General features: G+C 43.6%; 4 protein-coding genes across 8 annotated transcripts in view; 1 reads left to right on the plus strand and 3 right to left on the minus strand.

The window, feature by feature from the left end:
• Nucleotides 1-865: 865 nt before the first annotated feature.
• Nucleotides 866-4,804, minus strand: LOC132789346 (membrane-associated protein Hem). The gene is made up of 2 exons (XM_060797306.1): nucleotides 3,406-4,804; nucleotides 866-3,341 (listed from the first exon to the last, which is right to left on the minus strand). Exons 1-2 carry the CDS (start codon nucleotides 4,583-4,585, stop codon nucleotides 1,141-1,143), a joined length of 3,381 nt encoding a protein of 1,126 aa, XP_060653289.1. The 5' UTR covers nucleotides 4,586-4,804; the 3' UTR covers nucleotides 866-1,140.
• A 440-nt stretch (nucleotides 4,805-5,244) lies between these two features.
• Nucleotides 5,245-6,418, minus strand: LOC132789347 (uncharacterized). Its single transcript, XM_060797307.1, has 2 exons — nucleotides 6,283-6,418; nucleotides 5,245-5,928 (listed from the first exon to the last, which is right to left on the minus strand). Exons 1-2 carry the CDS (start codon nucleotides 6,416-6,418, stop codon nucleotides 5,258-5,260), a joined length of 807 nt encoding a protein of 268 aa, XP_060653290.1. The 3' UTR covers nucleotides 5,245-5,257.
• Nucleotides 6,419-7,029: 611 nt separating this feature from the next.
• On the plus strand, nucleotides 7,030-11,338 carry LOC132789344 (isoleucine--tRNA ligase, cytoplasmic). The gene is made up of 7 exons (XM_060797305.1): nucleotides 7,030-7,134; nucleotides 7,207-7,357; nucleotides 7,446-8,064; nucleotides 8,136-8,768; nucleotides 8,824-9,674; nucleotides 9,730-10,222; nucleotides 10,286-11,338. The coding sequence occupies exons 2-7, from the start codon at nucleotides 7,209-7,211 to the stop codon at nucleotides 11,228-11,230; spliced, it is 3,690 nt and encodes a 1,229-aa protein (XP_060653288.1). The 5' UTR covers nucleotides 7,030-7,134; nucleotides 7,207-7,208; the 3' UTR covers nucleotides 11,231-11,338.
• Nucleotides 9,578-20,337, minus strand: part of LOC132789343 (teneurin-m) — a 145,276-nt gene continuing 134,516 nt past the window's right edge. For all 5 annotated transcript variants that reach the window (XM_060797304.1, XM_060797303.1, XM_060797302.1 and 2 more), the window contains one exon: nucleotides 9,578-19,868. In XM_060797304.1, coding sequence (XP_060653287.1) covers nucleotides 14,246-19,868 — 5,623 coding nt within the window. In that variant the 3' untranslated portion in view covers nucleotides 9,578-14,245. The remainder of the gene's footprint in view (nucleotides 19,869-20,337) is intronic.

Here is a 20,337-nt window from a genome sequence, read left to right on the forward strand (position 1 = left end):
TTTAAAGATATTGCTACGATTACGATTAAATACAGCCAGCTTTCTAGCAGCAAGTAGTGATTGTGGTATATTTAACCAAAAATATTGTAGGACTTCAGCAGATTAGGATTACGTGACGAATATGTGTTTTTTAATTGGTTTCACCTAGATGAGACGACGCTTCGACCGAATTGAAATTATTCAATATTATTTTGACTTGTCCCATTATCAAATTATTTCAAAATTGAGATAAGATAACTTTTTTTGTTATTTTGCTATTAGTCTTATTATTTGATTGACAGCTGCAGGCTTTAAACTGAGATAATCCCAAAAATATGACTATATACTTATGCACCAACATTAATTTTTGGAAATTTCCTCAATATTTGACGCTGACAAGGTATTAAATGCAGACGATAAATCTTGTAGTGGAATTGAAACTTATACACACACGCATACACACAAAAAATATAATACTTTCATATGTATTTGCTAGGGAAATCGAATTCACATTGAAGAACTAAACATATTTTATTACTTACCTACAAACAAAACGAAACAAAAAAGTATTTGTACACAAACCTAAGAAGTAACATTAAACGTGACCAAATAATTTAATATTGTGGAAGATTTTTCCCGAGAAAAGCGAAAAGAACAAGAATTAAATACACATTTAATATACACACGAGTAATACAAATAAACGCAAGTAAATACTGTAAGTACAATACGTATACTTAATTTTTCTGACATTCCTGATAACTGAACTACGATAAAGACGTTGAACTAGAATTTCTGATTCAACTTCTGAAATCTTTTTTCTTTGTCTTCAGCATTAGTTCTCCGTTTAATCAAAAACTTATCTTTAATGATTATAATTGAAAAAAAAGTCAACGGATTTGGTTTACATGTGTACTTTATTTATACGTAATAATGTATCAAAATGCAGAATACTTGTGCCTAGTGTAGTTTAGACATGATTTCGGGTTTTTTGGGGTATTATATCATCAGGAAGATTATCATATATGTTTAACAATAGAATAATAATTATGTACTCGTTATTCGTTGGCATAAAGCACAATGATCTATTATCGATTACCAGCAGCTAGGAAAATACTCGGAATAGAAATACGCGTCTGCTGCAGCTGCCCCTCACATGGATTCTAGAGACCTAATCCCAATATTTGCTCCTGCTTGTAGACACCATGATAGGCATTGCGAATTAGGACATAGGGGAAGCAGGACTCTAGGAGATCCATGGTGAGAAACGGTGATTGTTTGACAATCTCATCCAGCAGCAAATAGATGGACTCGCGATTGCGTGTCGCCTCCTTGTCCGATTCCTGCCCCAGACGCAGCAGCGATGAGCTGGCCAAAGCCAGGAATTCCTTCATGCGATCCTCCATATCGTTCTGTCCGCAAATGGTGAATAGCGCGCCGAAGATATTGTTAATCGCCGCCGACATGCAATGCGTGTTATTCGAGTGGCCATCAATGGTGGCCCGGTAAAAGGAATGCTCGTTGCGTGCCAACTTTGGTATGGAGACAGCCACAAAGACCATCAGTAGACAAGCAGTCAAGTGTTCACCCTCATCAAATTCGGGTTTCTTTGATTTGAGTGTGGTGGCCAGCGTGGGATCCACCTTGCACAGCAGACCAGCCGCTGAAGCCATCTCGGAGGCGATACGTATCTGATCGCCGCCTGGCAAATGCTCCTGAAAGTCCTTGACCGAGCTCAGCAGGAAGGGAATGCGTTTGTCCAGCACATCGACCAACGCCTCGTGCACCAGATTCCGGAAACAGATGATAACACCAATGATTGTCATGCGTTGCAGCACACGATCCACATCTTGCAGTCGCTTGAACTGCTCCTTCATCACTTCGGGCTTATCGAAGCTGGTGCGCAGTGTGATCAGCACCTCTTTGTTGGTGCCCACCAATGATTTGAGTTCCTGCACCTGGTTGGCAATGTGCCACATCAGAGTCTCATTCAAAGTCTTAATGCCATACGGACCAACGAGTTCAGCTAAAGCGCGCAGTTCGTTCAGATCAGAGAACTCCTGGGGATTGAAGGGCACCCAGCCTTCTGGTGAGATGGGTACAAATGCCTTCTGGTTAATTGAGAACACAATGTTTCCAGCGGAGACGCGACGGAGCAGCACCTCGCTGTACCAAGTGTTATAGAGAGCAGCAATGGTCTTCTCACCATGCGAATCCAGTGCCTGTGTCTGTTGTAACAGACAATTGTTGAAGACGCGAGTTATGTCGATGTGTACATAGTTTTCCACGGTCTGCAGGACATTCATGTAGGCGCGTACGCTGGCTAGCAGTTCAGAGGGCTTGGCAATCTCCATTGTCTCCTGGTTGAACATCACCATGCCAACCAAATCACGCGAGAAGCGATGCTCCAGATTCTGGCAGAGATATTCGCGCGGTGCAAAGGCAAACTCCCAGACATTGACAGTGGGGCAATAGTTGATGGCATAGCAGAGCTCCGTGAGCGCCATGTGCAGCTTATCCATTGTGGTTAGATCCTCGCGTGTTTTGCGATACGATTCGTCGCCCGGCTTGCGAATGTCATCGAAGTGCTTCGACTTAGATTTATCCTTCTTTTTGCGTGCCGATTGTACAGACAGTATCTTGGCACAGTGCTTGGGCAGCAAAGCATCGGCCATTGTGCATTGCTCATCGCAAATTGTGGTAATGATATTCTTTGCCTCCTTGGCCATCTCCTCCAGAAAGATGTTCACAACACTGAGAGAACGTTCGCGTATATGATGCCGTTCCTCGGGACACATCTCGTGCGTGCAGTTCTGGAAATGACTGCAGATCAACGGGAATGCAATGATGAAGCGATTCTGTGCCGGAAACTCGAGGCACATGTGAAACTGATCGTCAAACATTTTGCTATAGAAACAGAATATGCTCAGATCCGATGTCTCCACGAGTATCTCATCCAGATTGTCGACGACGCGCGTGTGGAACACCATCGAATCGAGCAGACGAGCTAGTTCAATATGCTCCGTGATGCGTAAAGCTGCTTTGCCCACACTCATGTATGTCTGCAGGCGGAACCAGTCCAGCCGGAAGGGTCTAAAGTAGAACAGTTCGTTGTCCTCCACCTGCTTGACGGTCAGGCCAGCAGCTGTGTTGTAGAGCGAGCTAAATATGATGCTCTCATCCTCGGGACACATTTGCAGACTCTGCATGCGTATGTTAAGATCCGTGGCATCGAAGCCCGATAAATATTGCACGTAATAGCGCTGCATAACCTGACTGTACTTGCGCACTAGAGCACGCAGCTCCTCCATGTGGAAGAGTAGCTCAGGCAGCTGCCGATCAACAAGATCCTCGTTACTCTTGCCTGCAAGAAAAAAAACACAATTATTATTACACTCTCAACTTTATAGTAAACTACAGAGACTCACCTTTGTGCTTCAACAGCGGCGGATTGTCGTTGTGCCGTAGCAGCCAGAGAATCTCGTCGCGAGCCAGACACAAACCAATGAAGATGAATATCGCCTTGGGACCCAACAAGCCCGGCTGATCCGTCATTATCAGTGCCAATTCCTTGAGCGCAGTGCGCAAGAATTTCCGACGCTCACGATGCATCAATGCTGCTTTCTGGACAGCCGTGTTGTAAGCTTCCTTCACCTCACCGATGCGCTTGCTGTAGCCCTTAATGCCGTCAAATGTGGACTGAATATATTGATGGATCTGCAGCACCTCATCGCGGAAAAGCGCCACAACCCAGCTGCTCTCTAGCGCTGACAGCCAGATCTTATTCACTTCCGGGTACTGACCCAGCATTTGATGATTCAACAATAGTCCAAAGATTATCCAACGATCCATAGCCTCCAGGGAAATGTACTCACATGACATTGTATCTGTGCGCACGGCTTTCAGCAGGATTGCCGGATTGCCCACAAGACTGAGCTTCTGCATTTCACGCCATTTATCTGCGGGCAGATTACGCAGCGCATAGATGGAGGTGAGCGAGCGCAAGGCATTGGCCAGCAGCCGCTGATGGGGTATGAACTCCTCGCCAAGCTTCTTCAGCGGCACCTCGTAATCGAGTATCATCTGCCCGAGGCGTGGAAAGCCTGTGTCTGCCTGATTATTTTGCAGCTCATAGGCGGCATTGTAAAGACCCAGCACAGCTTTGCGATCCTCGACGCGGGATAGCACAATCATCAGCGAGACATAGGTAACCACCAGGTCCAAATAGTTTTTAGTCAGCTCAAAGTTGAGTGTTATGTCCAAGTGGATTTGGCAAGCATCCATGGTGGTCAGCAGTTCGCAGACATTGTCCTTAAAGTCTAGCAGATCGACAAACGTGTGGTAATAAAGCGATAGCGACTTTATTATCTCCGCCTTGATGTTCACTATAGCGTTAAGACCCTTGACATCGATGTTGGGAAAACGCTTCACAATGAATTTGATGGAGGACTCCAGGGACTTTTCGGAAAGGAAGCCCGGCTTCGATTTGGTGTCGCCGCATGCCTTTTTTATGTTGTAGATGCGCGTAAGTATTCCTAGGCCTCGATCATTCAATATGATCAACTTTTCAGCTATCTTTTGCTGATTGGGAAAAATTGGGCGTGCCATTTTATCACTCTCCCAATGAGATAGACAGACGCAGCTGTCTGTAGTTAAATCACCAAATAGATAATTTCAAATAGCGTAGGATACGCCAAACACCGGCGCCGAACGTTAGACCAAGCTATTTGGTTTTCTTAATGCACTCGTATTTATTTACGGAACTTTTTACTTAACTAATTGAAACACGGCAACACAAAATGTACACATTCTTTTTTTTGCGTTTATCGATAAATTGCATTCATTAACATAAATATTGAGTTGCGGTACTCGTTACTTGCGACGAGTACATGTAACTATTTTGCGTGCAGATATATCGATATATTTATCGGTATATTTAAGAATTAAGCATCTCTCACACCAGAGCGAATAAATCGCAGCGGCTGCGGCGAATAAACCTCAGCGAATTTATTCGCGGTTTTTTTATTCGCTAAAATGTCTTCGTCAGATGAAGAAGTTATTTTATTAACGTTGTTAGTAGAAGAAGAAAATGAGAAAAATGTGTGAGTATTAAATGTTGTATTTTTTGTGATTGTTTATTTTAAGATTATATTATTAAATTAGGAATAAAAAAAGTTTGGGTACATCCCATAAATGCAGAGAGGCATTCCCATTGAGAGTTCACCATTACAGGGAGCCAATTTCATCAGAAGAACGATTGGCAATCTTTTTAAGGTAATATTAACTGGATGAATTTTCCTCAAGATTCGCTATTTCTTCCTCCATAATAAGTTTTGCAATTTTAAATTTTATGTGAGCCTGTCTCCTCGGACTGAATTTTTTAATTGTTTGGGCATACGCCATAAACAAAATATCAAGATCGTCGGGCGTTTGCAAATATTCAATTACATCCTTCACGAAGGACGTTGGTTGTGTGGTAGATCTTTTCAAGCGCTTCAATGGAGTTCTTTCAGTATCAACGGCAGGAATTGATGCGATAGATTGTTTCAATTCATCATTGCTCTCTTCATATTCAATTACATCCTTCACGGATGACGTTGATTGTGGTGTAGATCTTTTCAAGGGCTTCAAATCAGGTCTTTCAGTATCAACGGCAGGAATTGATACGATAGATTGGTTCAATTCATCATTGATCTCGTCATCCATATGCGATTCTGGTGATTCTTCTTTGCATTGAAAAGCTTCCGTGAATGAAAATGGTTCAGATGGTTCAATGCAACTGACATTCGAAGACGTTTTAGTAGACGAAATAAATGGACGAAAGCTTTCCATTTGTTTGGCCCAAATCCATGTTTTATGAACAGCGGATTGCCCTGTAGTACATTTTGTTGACCTCACATATTTTGAAAAGGAGTCTCGTAAATTTTTCCATTTTTTTTTTATTTCATCACCTAAAAATATAAAAAAATAATTAGTTATTTTTAATTTCACAGATTCCTTGCAACTGAAGACAGTTTTCATACAATTGGGCACAGTTATCGTGTTGGATTTTCTACAGTTGGTAGCATTATAACGGATGTTGGCGAAGCAATTGTAAAAAATTTAGAATCAATTTACATGCCTGAGCCAACTGAAACCATGTGGAAGCAATCGCCGGAAAATTTTTTAAGTGGCAGTTTCCAAATTGCATTGGATGCATTGATGAAAAACACTTTAATATAAAACGATCAAAGAAAACTGGATCGACTACACAACTGTTTCATTGTACGAAAACTGAACTTAATTTGATAAAGCAAGATAATTACCACTTTCTTCCAGCTCCAATCCAATTTCGTTCCATATCCTGTCCTTTTTTCTGATGTTTTTGTAGTCCTCGTCCTCTAAATCGTACAATATTTTATGTTTTTTTACTAATTCAATAAGCAGCTCCACTTTTGCCATTGCTTACATTAGTGCAATTGTAAATGACAACAAATGATAGCCATGAAAAAAGACATTGCGCATAAACAGCTAAACGCATAAACGTCACATGTGATGATTTTTAATAAATATTTTTTCAATAAAAGTGATTGATTATAAGTTAAAAACTGCTTCTCGTATTATATTATTATAATTATATTACATCAAAATCCAAAATATAGTAATTTAACATGTAAACAAGGCAAAAATTGAACACATGCATCACATGTGACGTCATCAGCGCAGAGCACGAGCAAATTTCTGCGCAATCTAATTTTATCGTTCTTGGCGGCAAGCGAAAGAAACGCTACATGCGCGGTTGCGGAAAAAATTCGCCTTCAAAACGAATTCGCTCCGCTTTGGTATGCATTCGCGCCGCTGCCGCTGCGATTTATTCGCTCTGGTGTGAGAGATGCTTTATGTTAACTACATATTGGAAAGTTTATAATTTAATAAAAATAACAGAAACTAAAAACAACTTTAATAATTTCTTTTTTGTATACACGATTTACAAAAAAAAATATCTAAATACAAAAGAAGTGCATCCGAGTCGGCCATCACAAATTACGGTATATTTCGATATATTTTTGTACGTTAAATGGTACATTTTGAAACTTTACTTGCGGTCACTTTGATCAGCACATGTTGTTGCCATCACCGCAGTTTTTCCTCAGGAAATTCAGTTTGAAATAGAAGAGGTGCGTATAGGAATTTATAATTTACTGAAAAATCTCAATATAAGCTAGATTTTAATTAATTAAATTAAACAGAAATGAGCGCTGCAAGAAAACTTGAGCGTGCTGACGTGTGTCGGGTGCCGGAGAACATCAACTTTCCTGCTGAAGAAGACAATGTGCTACAGCAATGGCGTGACGAAAAGATCTTTGAGAAGTGCAGTCAGCTCTCAAAGGGAAAGCCCAAGTAAGAAATGCATGCAATTGTTGCATCAGCCAAACTTCTAATGACTCACAATTGTTTTTGTTGCTTTATTTTGTTTCATGACACCTAGATACACTTTCTATGATGGGCCGCCATTTGCAACCGGCTTGCCGCATTATGGGCACATTCTGGCTGGTACCATCAAGGACATTGTGACACGCTATGCCTATCAGCAGGGTTACCACGTGGATCGTCGCTTCGGCTGGGATTGTCACGGTCTGCCTGTGGAATTCGAGATCGATAAGTTGCTCAACATCAAAGGTCCTGAGGATGTGGCAAAAATGGGCATTAAAGCGTATAACGCCGAGTGTCGCAAGATTGTCATGCGCTATGCTGATGAATGGGAAACTGTTGTGACGCGTGTGGGTCGCTGGATTGATTTCAAGAACGATTACAAGACATTGTATCCCTGGTACATGGAGTCCATCTGGTGGATCTTCAAGCAGCTGTTCGACAAAGGTTTGGTCTACCAAGGTGTCAAGGTGATGCCCTATTCAACTGCGTGCACAACATCGCTATCCAACTTTGAGGCTAATCAAAACTACAAGGAGGTCGTTGATCCATGTGTTGTGGTAGCTCTTGAGGCTGTAACGCTGCCCAACACATACTTCCTGGTGTGGACAACAACGCCCTGGACATTGCCTTCGAATTTCGCCTGTTGCGTTAATGCTAAAATGAATTACGTAAAGGTGAGTTGAAATATTGTTCTTGCTTTAAATTTGCATATTTATTCATTCACTATTTCTACGTCATTTGCCAGGTGCGCGATGTGAAGACTGATCGTCTTTATGTGCTCGCCGAGTCGCGATTGAGCTACGTCTACAAGACGGAGGCAGAGTACGAGGTGAAGGAGAAGTTTACGGGCGACAAGCTCAAGGGATTGCACTACAAACCGCTCTTCCCTTACTTTGCTCAACGTGGTGCTGAGGTAAAGGCGCATCGTGTGCTGGTGGATGATTATGTGACTGAGGATTCGGGTACTGGCATTGTCCACAATGCACCTTACTTTGGCGAGGACGATTACCGCGTCTGCTTGGCAGCCGGTTTAATCACCAAGTCCAGCGATGTAATTTGCCCCTTGGATGATAGCGGTCGCTTTACAGCAGAGGTGCCCGATTTCCAAGGTCAGTACGTTAAGGATGCGGATAAGAACATCATGGCCAGTTTGAAGGCCAGCGGCAATTTGGTCTCCAGCGGTCAAGTTAAGCATAGTTATCCATTCTGCTGGCGTTCGGATACGCCGTTGATCTACAAGGCGGTTCCTTCCTGGTTCGTGCGTGTTGAGCATATGTCCAAGAACTTGCTGGCCTGCAGCTCTCAGACTTACTGGGTGCCCGACTTCGTGAAGGAGAAGCGTTTCGGTAACTGGCTGAAGGAGGCTAGAGATTGGGCTGTAAGTTTACGCTGGTTGCTTGCCAACTCTCGTGATTAACGTATTGTCTTTTTAGATTTCTCGTAATCGCTACTGGGGCACTCCCATTCCCATTTGGCGTTCACCGAGCGGTGATGAGACTGTTGTCATCGGCAGCATCAAGCAACTGGCAGAGCTATCTGGCGTGCTAGTGGAAGATTTGCATCGTGAGACCATCGATGACATTGAGATTCCTTCGGCGGTGCCCGGCAATCCTCCATTGCGTCGCATTGCGCCTGTTTTCGATTGCTGGTTCGAATCTGGTTCTATGCCATTCGCACAACAGCATTTTCCCTTCGAGAATGAGAAGGACTTTATGAATAATTTCCCTGCTGATTTTATTGCTGAGGGTATTGATCAGACTCGCGGCTGGTTCTACACTCTGCTCGTCATCTCGACGGCGCTGTTTAACAAGGCGCCATTCAAGAACCTAATTGCCAGTGGTTTAGTTCTGGCCGCCGATGGTCAGAAGATGTCAAAGCGCAAGAAGAACTATCCAGATCCCATGGAAGTGGTGCACAAATATGGTGCAGATGCTTTGCGTTTGTATCTAATCAACTCGCCAGTTGTGCGCGCTGAAAGTTTGCGATTCAAGGAAGAGGGCGTGCGTGATATCATCAAGGATGTCTTCTTGCCGTGGTACAATGCTTATCGCTTCCTGCTGCAAAACATTGTGCGCTACGAAAAGGAAGAGCTGGGCGGCAAGTCGCTGTACACCTACGAGAGGGCACGTCATTTGCAGAGCATGGAGAATGCTTCGGTTATCGATGTGTGGATTTTGTCATTCAAGGAATCGCTGTTGGAGTTCTTTGCCACTGAGATGAAGATGTACCGTCTCTACACTGTGGTGCCCAGACTCACCAAGTTCATTGACCAGTTGACCAACTGGTAAGCAGACTCTTGATTACCTTGCAATTCAGATAACTAAAATTTTTCTTCTAAGGTATGTGCGCTTAAACCGTCGTCGCATCAAGGGTGAAATGGGCACTGAACAGTGCATTCAATCATTGGATACGCTCTACGATGTGCTGTACACAATGGTTAAGATGATGGCACCTTTTACACCTTTCTTGACCGAATACATCTTCCAACGACTCGTGCTGTTCCAGCCTAAAGGAACCTTGGAGCACACTGACTCCGTGCACTACCAAATGATGCCTGCGAGTCAACGCAAGTTTATTCGCAGCGATATCGAACGATCTGTTGCACTGATGCAGTCTGTGGTTGAGTTGGGACGAGTGATGCGCGATCGTCGCACTCTGCCTGTAAAGTATCCCGTTTCGGAGATCATTGTGATCCACAAGGATCAGCAGACGCTGGAGGAGATCAAGAGCTTGCAAGACTTTATCCTCAGCGAACTCAATGTGCGCAAGCTGACGCTCAGCTCTGAGAAGGAAAAGTATGGAGTAACATTGCGTGCTGAACCAGACCACAAGGTGAGCTATTAAAGCTATTTTGTAAGAGTTTAAAATGCTAATTTAAATTTTCATTAATTACAGACGCTTGGTCAACGCCTGAAGGGCAACTTTAAGGCTGTTATGGCAGCTATCAAGGCGCTGAAGGATGAAGAGATTCAAAAGCAGGTTGCCCAGGGCTACTTTAACATTTTGGATCAGCGCATTGAGCTGGACGAAGTGCGTGTTATCTATTGCACGTCCGATAAGGTTGGAGGAAACTTTGAAGCGCACAGCGACAACGAAGTACTTGTCCTTTTGGACATGACGCCCAACGAGGAGCTGCTTGAGGAGGGTTTGGCTCGTGAAATCATCAATCGCGTGCAGAAGCTCAAGAAGAAAGCACAACTGATACCCACTGATCCTGTTATCATCTATTATGCCCTAAGTGCCAGCAAGAATGCCAAAAAGGAAGTCCTGGAAACACAAGCTCAATTGGAAAAGGTGCTAGTCAACTATGCGGCTATGATCAAGGGTGCTGTCAAATCGGAGTTCATACCATTTAATGCGAAAGAGGCTGCCACGAAACGTCCTATCATCACGGAGCTGGTTGATCTCAAGGGTGTCGATCTAACCCTCACCATTTGTTCCACGGAGGAACTGCAACTGCCGACACTAGCGTGGCTAAATGTTACGCTAGCTGGTGAGCTGCAACCGCGATTCGTCAACAGCAATAAGGCTTCAATATTGCTGCAGCATAATGTCAACAAGGAATACATCACATTGGAAACGCTGCGCACTGAAGTTGAGGTTCTTTTTGGTCTTTATGGCATCAACTATGAACTGTATGTGGTTGATCAGCAGAAAAAGGTTACGGAACTGAAGACTATCGATAAAAGCCTTAGTGGAAAGCTGCTTGTACTTACGCGCAATCCGGAAGCTCTACGCAAATCAACGGACTATGTGGTTGATGCAGCTCCCTATTCAAAGTTCGTCAATCAATCTGGAAGCACAGTTTTTACTGAGAACCCCAAGGGTCACAGTCTGTAGATCCGAAAACTCTATGGAATGACAGGTTGCTTAGTATTTATTTACATTGTAAACTGAAATACGAAATAAAAACTAAACTTTTTAAAAAAGTTTCAAATAATAAGAAAATGTATTTTATCGTTAAATTATTTCTTGTATGAGTGCTGAAATTGGTTCATCCAAAATGATTATAAAAAGTAAACGCACAAATATATTTTTTTGTAATTTTTTATTTTTATTGAAATCGCTTTTATTCGTTATATTATTAGATATTATATATGGTTTTATCATATATATCGGCTTGCCATAAACGTGTGTATTATGTGTTTGTTTTGTTCTCTTCTGCTTTGTGTACGATTAACTTTTGTTGTTCAATTTTTCTTATTATTTTTGTTTTTTAGACTTAGCTTCATTCTGCATAGCCTGAAGCTTATGCATTGCTTTGTGGAGACGATTTCGTACATTTAATACAAATATTGATCATAATTTATTTCAAGTGTTAATTTCAAAGTGTTTCTTTTTTGTTTTTATCAATCTGCTCAATCAGTGTCAATATCAGATCATAATACAAACATGAGTTTTAACGAATTGAAAGTGTGTGTACAATATTGTTGCCTCTGGAAAAATTGAAAAATTTACACCTCGATCCTGAAGAACAAAATATACATACTGAGTAAATTTAAGCACAATTGAGTAGACGTAGATACATATTTCAGTCACAATTTTGTTTTTAGCTGATTTCAATAATTTCATTTTAGGTTTTTGGTTAATATAATGCTGCTTAATTTTACTACATATACATTTATATACGTTTGCTGCATTTATACAATTCGTTTTTCTTTTCTTTCATTTTTTGTTTTGTTTTTCTTTTTGTGTAAAATAGTATTTTATATCATTTTGGAAAACGTGAAATTTGGTTTTCTTGATGCTTTTTCTATACACAACATTTCGCATGTCTCTATCGATGCATATACATATATTCGAATTATACTTTTGCTTAGCCTTTAATGTATATTATTATATATATTTCTATATATATATGCTTCTGTTTTTCTTTCGGTTCTTTTCTTTTTTTATATTTATAATTTTATTTAATAAAATTACTAACACTTTAGCTAACTTCTACGTTTTATTCTTAACTCCTTGCTCACTTTGCTCACTTTCACATTATTTAAGTGCTACGTTTTTGTTGTTATTTGTTTCGTTTTTACGAGTTTCTTTTCTTTTTTTTTTCATTAACCTATGCCTAATCCTTAGTGACGATGTGTAGTTTGAGTGTGTCTATATTACAAGGTGTATTTAGTTTATATGTATGTATGTCATATGGGGGATTGTGGGGGATTGGTGAATTATTTGTATTTATTTTTATGTTCAAGACTTAAATACGAGTATGCGTACTTAGTTTAAATGCTAGTTTATTTATATCTCAATAGTCAATAGTTTAGTTTCAGTTATAAATAGTTTAATAATATGTATATAATTATAAACAAATAAAACACTTTAGCAAAAGTTAAAGTTTGTGTATTGAAAGTGATTTAAAAAAAAAATAATTAAAAGTTTTAAATAAAATTCGGAAAAACCTTAATCTCTAGCATTCAGATTGAAGGCATTAAAAACTGCATTGCTTTTACAAATTAACATGGCAAATATGTTAAACTAAATATTGCATTTTAAAAAACTAAAATCTTAATAGACTAATTACAACAGAAAGCGTTATGAGTAAAGTACTTTGCTGTTTTGTCAACGTTCGATTTCCATTTCGATTTCGGTTGCGATTTGAGTTTGCATTTCGTTTCTTATTCTTTTTTTATTTTTGCAACATTTCAGGTCGTCAGGTCAAATGAAATGTTAGAAATATATCACAATTTGTAAAAAGTATTAATGCATTTTGCCTTCGGAATAAAAAATGATTAAGAAATAGTAGTAGCAGGGTTTTGGTAGACAGAGTTCGTCAATTTAGGGCTTTTGATTTTTGGCTGTCGAAATTAAGTATACGCGTTTAGAATAAATTCGAGCATTTTGTGAGTCTAAAACAAAATGGGTTTTAAACAATTAAATATATGTTTAACGCGCGCTTTGTTAAGTGTGTTTAAAGCATGATTAAGTAATTGATAATAAGCTTGTATGTGTGTGTGAGTGTGAGTGCGAGTATGTATGTATATACAAAGCATTTATGAAAATGAAGCTTGTCGCTTTTCTTTCGCTTTTTTTTTCGTTTTCTTTTCGTTTGGAGTAGGAATATGGGCTAGGCTGGGGCTTAGGGGGACTCTTTCAACTTTTTACATTAATTTATGATTTATATATTTAATAGATTACTTAGTTGAGTATGTAGTATTTACTTATATGTTGTCAATATTTCGTTTTTTATTTATGTATGTTTTTGTTGTTGTTGTGTAATACTTGTTTGACATTGAATGCAACTGGCTAATTAGACTTTAGTAGACTAAAAACACAAAGGCGCTGTCTTCATTCATTCTGTTCATCTGCTTCTCGTCCTCGTCGTACATTTACTATATGTATTGTGTGGGGAGGAAGCCTTGAAGCTTTTGAAATTTTAAAAAATTACATTAATTGTTTACATCTGGACTAATCATATGCCTATTGTTTAGCCTAAACTCAACATCAACATACATATCATTTTTTTTGTTTTTGTTTGTTTTTTTTTATCGTTTACATCCATTTATATAGAAATTTATGCAGTTTTTGCCGAGGGTTTTCTTTTGCTGCTGCTGTGGCTGCTGACTAATACTAAACTTTAAATGCTATTAAAGTTTATATTAATTATTTAAGATGAAGTGTATTTTGTAGTGTACTTGTGTCTTGTGTGTATTGTGCTGTTGTATTTCACCTAGATAATTACAAAAACTGCTCCTCAGTTGCCTCGCTGCTCTTCCTCTGCTGATTGGCGGCAATCTTTTCCACGGCTATCAAGTAGTCCAAGTCCTGTTCCTGCTCCACCTCACCATCCGGCCCGTATTCATACTCTTCACCAGCTGCTTCACTTTCTAGCTCCAGCTCCAGGTCTTGCTCCTCCACTCACGCACTCACTTCACCATATTTCTGCTGTTGTCGGCGATTCGAGCTCATTCGGTGGCTGTTGCCAGACTTACGACGCTTGCGTTTGGCATCGCGCTGAAAGGCCACATTGCCAGGATCATCGGCCAGCTGCGGATACTTGTGTATGCTGTGTATATCGATGCCAATCCAGCCATCCACATCTCCATGCTGTATCAGCTCTTCCTTCTCCTCCTCGGTCCAATCGCCACGACCCTGGAAACCAGCTGCCACCAGCTGTTTCTCCAGCTCCCAGGCACGCTCTACAGCACGCTTATGCGCATGCTTCAGGATGCGATGACGCTCCTGCTCGGGGTCCACGCCATACTTGATGATGACCACAGCCTCGGGGCCATGGAGACGCAGTTCCTTAGCAGCACTGCCACCATGATCGCTAATCTCGTGTGTTGATATGTTAAACATGCCACCCAGGCGACGCAGTTCTTCGTTATCGTCGCGCAGCTTCAGCACATTGTCCTTGACAAAGTAGAAGACATCCTGATCGTGTATGCTAAAGTGTAGATCCAAGAAGTAGGAGTTGTTAAACACCGAGCTAACCACATCTTGCACCACGCTATTCGAGCCATCCACAACGCTGACCAACGCACGTCCGCCGATCCTGGAGAGCAACACACCTTCACCGAACACAGCACGACGATAGCTGACACGTGGCAACAGATTGCGCATCTTAGGCTCCATTTTCAGCAGCGGCTTGGGCGCGAAATCGAAGTCACTGAACTTCTCGTTGGTCTTCTCCACAATGCACTCGAGGCCGGAGATCACACCGAAGTCGGGCGCCAGTGTATTGGACTTGATGCTGGCCTGTGGTGTATACTGTGACAGCTTGGTGTAGCGATTGCTCTGCATGTTGTTCAGTTCGTAGCCAAAGAGTCGCAGCCAGGCATCCAGATCGATCATGTAATCCTGTGGTTTGTTGCGATTGATGGGATCGTTGTTGTGATAGCGGTAAATAAACACATCGGTGGGATTGGACATTTCGGTGGCCAGGGTCTCCCAGAGCGGTGTCATCCATTGACCAACCGTGGGATCGTATTGTCGTCGCTCTGTGTAGATCAGTTTGGTGTGCGGATCAATGAGACCGCCATGGAAATCGATGGGCACAAAGAAGTCGGGCTTGGTGTCCTTAATGGTGCGACCGAAAGGCGTGCGCTTAACCTCCTTGACAATGCCGCCATTCATATCAAAGAAAGCGAGAGGCGAACCATTCTGATCGGTGGCCACATAGTAACGCTGCTCAGCATGCTCCAAGGCAATCAACATATCACGATCATCATAGTAGAACTTCATGGTCTTGCCCTGCTCGGGGAAGTGCACGTGACTGACCAGATTGGGTGTCTTGGGGTTGGCATAGAAGTACTGGGTAACGTTGCCCTTGCTATCGTGCCAAGCGACCAGGCGGCTACGATCATCGTAGTAGTACCAGCTCTGGAAACGATCGCGTTCAAAAGCATGAATCAATTGGCCACGATTGTTGTAGCGATACTTCTGTTCGCCACGACGCACCACAAAACCACGAGCATCGTAGTTGTTGAACTCAATGTCGCCTACTTTGATGACACGATCGCCAATATCATAGCCCAGGTTGATCTTCTCGCCCTGATCAACAATGCCCACAGTGTTGCCATTCTCATCATACAAATATTTCCAGTTGTTGGTGCCCAACACCTCAATCACATGACCATCGGCATTGTAGTTGATCTTATCGAAGGCTGTCGATCTTCCGAAAGTTGTCTTCTGTGACTTGATGCGATTGCGCAGATCGTAGTCGAGTTCCAGGCGGAACACATCGAAGCTCTTGATGTTCATCAGCACGCTCTTCACACGACCATGTTGATCGTAATCCACAATGGTAAAGAATTGTTTGGCTGAGTCTTGGATGACGGTGCGATTGAAGGCATTGCGTGTGATCTTCAAATCCTGCACCACCTCGAGTTGTCCCAGATTCTGGCTGTACTTGTAGCGGGTGGTGGGCAGCTCCTTATCATCGATGGCCATCTCAATGCCGCTCAAGCGTGCATTGCCATCGTAGGCATATTTGTAGTGAGCAGAAGACAATGAATTCTTGGAGCCAAAGCGTAACTTCTCATCCTTGAGTATGCCAGCGTGATACTTGAACTCGCGACGCAGTTCAAAGCCTGGCTCCTGCACCTCTACGGACTTCACCAGACTGGTGCTCTCCTGATACGTGTAGTGTGTGCTGAAGAGTCCAGCAAGAATGGTCTCAAGACGTCCGGCAGCATCATGCACAAAGGCAACCTTGCCCGATTGATGTGGATGGATCTTAGCGAGTATTTGTCCCTCATCGTTGTACAGTATCTCGAATGGGTGGCGATTGATGGGCGAGTAGTATTGATACTTGAAGAAGCCAAGCGATGTTTGCAGCGAGAACGAATGAATGTGTCCGCGTGGCGTTGTCAAACTCTGCAATGCACCCGCATCGTCGTATTGCAGCAAATAGTCTGATCTGCGTGGCGTGGTGACCTTAAGCGGCAGCGAACCAAACATGTCCTTAAAGGTGTAGACCATCGACGAACCATCGCCATACTTGATCTCATTGAGGCGTCCGTTGCGATCAAAGGTGTAGGCCTCCTGCAGCACACCCCACTTCCAGCTGACCAAGCGGCCAAAGCGGTCGTACTCGAGATCCACGTCGGCATAATCGCCCGACTGCGGACGGAAACTGACAGGACGTGAGGTGCGATCATAGGTAACATTGAGAAGTTCCTGCTTGTCGTCGACCATCACCACAACTGATTGCGTCTCACGATCGTACTCCAGGGTCAGCACATTGTCGCCATTGACGCGCAATTTGCGTCCCACCTCGGTGACGGGGCGCGGAGCTCCCTTGTTCTGTTTGCCTGGCTGCAGCGGCTGCTGGCGACGCACAAAGTAACGCCACTCGAAACGATTAGCCAGATCGCCGGCAATCTCGGTGCGCTGCTTGGCGGGCACTGGATAACTTTCGCCTAGCAGAGGGCTCTGTTCGGCCAGGATGGTGTACGGCATGACTTCCATTTGCAGATTGTGTCCCCATGGTGTAATGCTGGTGGTGGAGCCATCCATGCCCACCGTAGTACGCGACTCGGCGGCGCCATTCTTCACCACAACTGTGGAACCTTGAATGAGCATAGAGATCTCCTTCTGTGCATTCTCTGAGACCTTAACCTGGGCACCTTTCACACTCAGATCGAAGGTGAGCTCAATGACACGTCCGGTGGGAGTTACAGCCGAGGTCAAGCGACCAAACTCATCGTAGTTGTAGACATAAGAACGTCCTGTGGAGTCCAGTTTAGTCTTTAGCAGTCCGGTGGGTCCATGATACTCGTAGGTGACATTGTAGTTATCAGGAGTACTCAACTCGTGCAGCATCTTCATGCGCGTCATTCGCAGTCGGCACTTCTGACCCTTGGTATTCTCAATCGAGTTCACCTGCGAGGTGTAATCGCGCAGCAGGAACACCTTGTTGCCCGCCGCATCCGTCACCGTGCTCAGTTTGCCATTTGATGTGTTGACGTTGTAGGTGAACACATAGGTTGTCTCGCCCGTAAGTATGTTCCTGGTGGATACGTGTTGGCCGAAGCGATTGAAGATGTAAATCTCCTGCATGTCGGGTGCGTAGATCTCGTATTCACGCGACGGACTCGCCTCCGGAATGCTGGACATGACCGAGCGAATGCGATAATTGGCCTGATCAGCAATGTGCACATGACCGTCGGGTGTTACAGCCAAAGCGGCAATCGTGTTGAACTTGGCACTCGTGGCCAAATAGTGATCAGCTTCGAAGCAATCGCAGCCACGCTCCAGGCAATTGCACTTGGACTCAGCGCCCGCAAATGAAGCAATGCGTCCATCGGTGCCAATAACGCGCACGCGATTAATGCGCTGTGAATCGCTTTCGGCAACAAACAGTTCACCCAGAGGGCCAAAGGCAATAGACTGAGGCATCACGAGGGTAGCGTGTGTGGCCAACTCTGCATCGTAGACAGTGGAAGCTGTGGCGCAATGTTGCACACGTCCGGAAATCACGCGAACTCGTCCATCAGGGGTCATGCGTAGGATCATGTGATCGTCAATAATGTGCAGAGTGTTATCCATAGGTGAAACAGCCAGTTCGGTGGGCCAACGCAAGTGCATCTCCTCCAGCTTGAGTGTGCCCTCGCAGGGAATGGGTTTCCAGTGGGATTTGTGCATGTGATTGCCAATCAAAGTGCTCACGATGCCATCGCGATCGACCATGCGAATGTTGGTGCCATCAGCGAAGTACAAGATATTATCGCTGGAGATGGCAATGCCTTTAGGATAGGCGAGCTTGGCATCCTTGGCCAAGGCGCCATCGCCGCAATGAGCCTCATCTCCGGGCAGACAACGCTCACCGGAGCCCACAACGGGTTCCCAGTTCTGTTCCGGACGGTCATAATCGCTCATGTTGCGCACGCGGATAATCTGATGAGATTCGGGGTCAGAGATGTACAGTGTGCCATCCAAAGGACTCAGAGCCATGTGATAACGATACGACACTCGGGTAGCGTTCAGTTTGACTACAGTGCGAATGGTGCCGTCGGTCATGATGCGGCGAATGTAATTAAAGTCGCCCACAAACAGACTACCATCAGGAGCGGCGGCCAGAGCAACGGGCGCAAGCAGACGCTGCTTCAGAGCATAACCATCGCAGTCCTGGCACTCCAGCGGACGCTGATGACCATCACCCATGGTGGTGAGGATGATGCGGGGTTTGTTTCGCAGATAAATGTTCGATCCGTCGCCCTTTTGCAGAATGCCCTCGTGGAAATTGTAACGATGATGGATGTCCAAGTTCCAGCCACCCACCTCAGAGATTGACATGTCGTGGCCGCTCAATTTGGTGGTCTGTATATCCCAGACAATGTCCTTGCAGTCCGTGTACTGATAACCGACCTTAACGACCGCAGTGGTGACGCCATAGACACGCTGTCTGTAGATATTCAAGCGATTCCAGGCGTAGGTGAACTTGATGCCTGGGTCTGCCTCAAACACACGCTCAAACAATATGCCCTCGATGGTGATGCGCAGATGGATCAGATGCAGTGTAGCAGGAATGGTGTCCGGTGTCAATTGCAGTTTGATCGTTGACAAATAGCCAGCAGCGCGTGACGAGTGATAGACGAGATTCAAGCCGGTGCCGGGAATTTGCAGGGATTCCTGAATGACCTGCGACTCGGCGAGAATGGCACTGCGATCGGGGCAGGCGCCTTGGAAGCCATGTTTCCAGGAGGCCAACACCACCGGCTTCATTTGATCGTAGTCGTGGGAGAAGCAAGTGTGTGTGGTTGTGGTGGCCAAAGCCTTTTCATCGGACATGCTCATGACCATCACATCGATGATGACAACCTCGTTCCATGGCACCTGGACAATGCGTGACTGGGGCCGGAACGGGGCACGTCCAAACTGCAGCGTCACAGCACCGCCACCGTTCACCATCAGATCGAACCAGCCATCGTCGCGGGTGAGGGTGAATCCTTCCAGTACAGTTGTGGTGGAGACACGCACGCCAACCAGTCCCATGCCCAGGGAGGTGACAACGCGTCCGCGAATAACTGCTGATCGGCTGTGGGGGATAAAAGCGAAATGGATTAGACGAATCTCATAAGGATGTTGGATGAGGTTTCTCTCTATATGTACAGCTACTCGTACAAGCATATCGAACTGAGGATTCGCAACTACTTTTTCTTTTTTTTTGTTGGCAAATAAAATGATGCGATAAGTACAAATCATAATGATAATTCACACGCACATAACATAAGACTCGTATCAACACATAAAGGTTTACAATTTGAACAATATATATTATATAGAGTTATATAGTAGTATATAGTAAGTATGTATGTTTGGTATGTCGCATTGTATGATGACCTAGCATTGACCTAAGTACAACATTTCCATAGCTTATACATATAAAATACAAGTACGAGTACGAGTGTACTATATATTAAATAATAATTAAATAAACCCAAAATACTTGAATGTCTGGTTGTCTGGGATCTTCCCACCCACATAATTAAGTAAAAATAATTTAC

This window comes from Drosophila nasuta, chromosome 3 (assembly GCF_023558535.2).
Source record: "Drosophila nasuta strain 15112-1781.00 chromosome 3, ASM2355853v1, whole genome shotgun sequence".
Taxonomy (NCBI): Eukaryota; Metazoa; Arthropoda; class Insecta; order Diptera; family Drosophilidae; genus Drosophila; species Drosophila nasuta.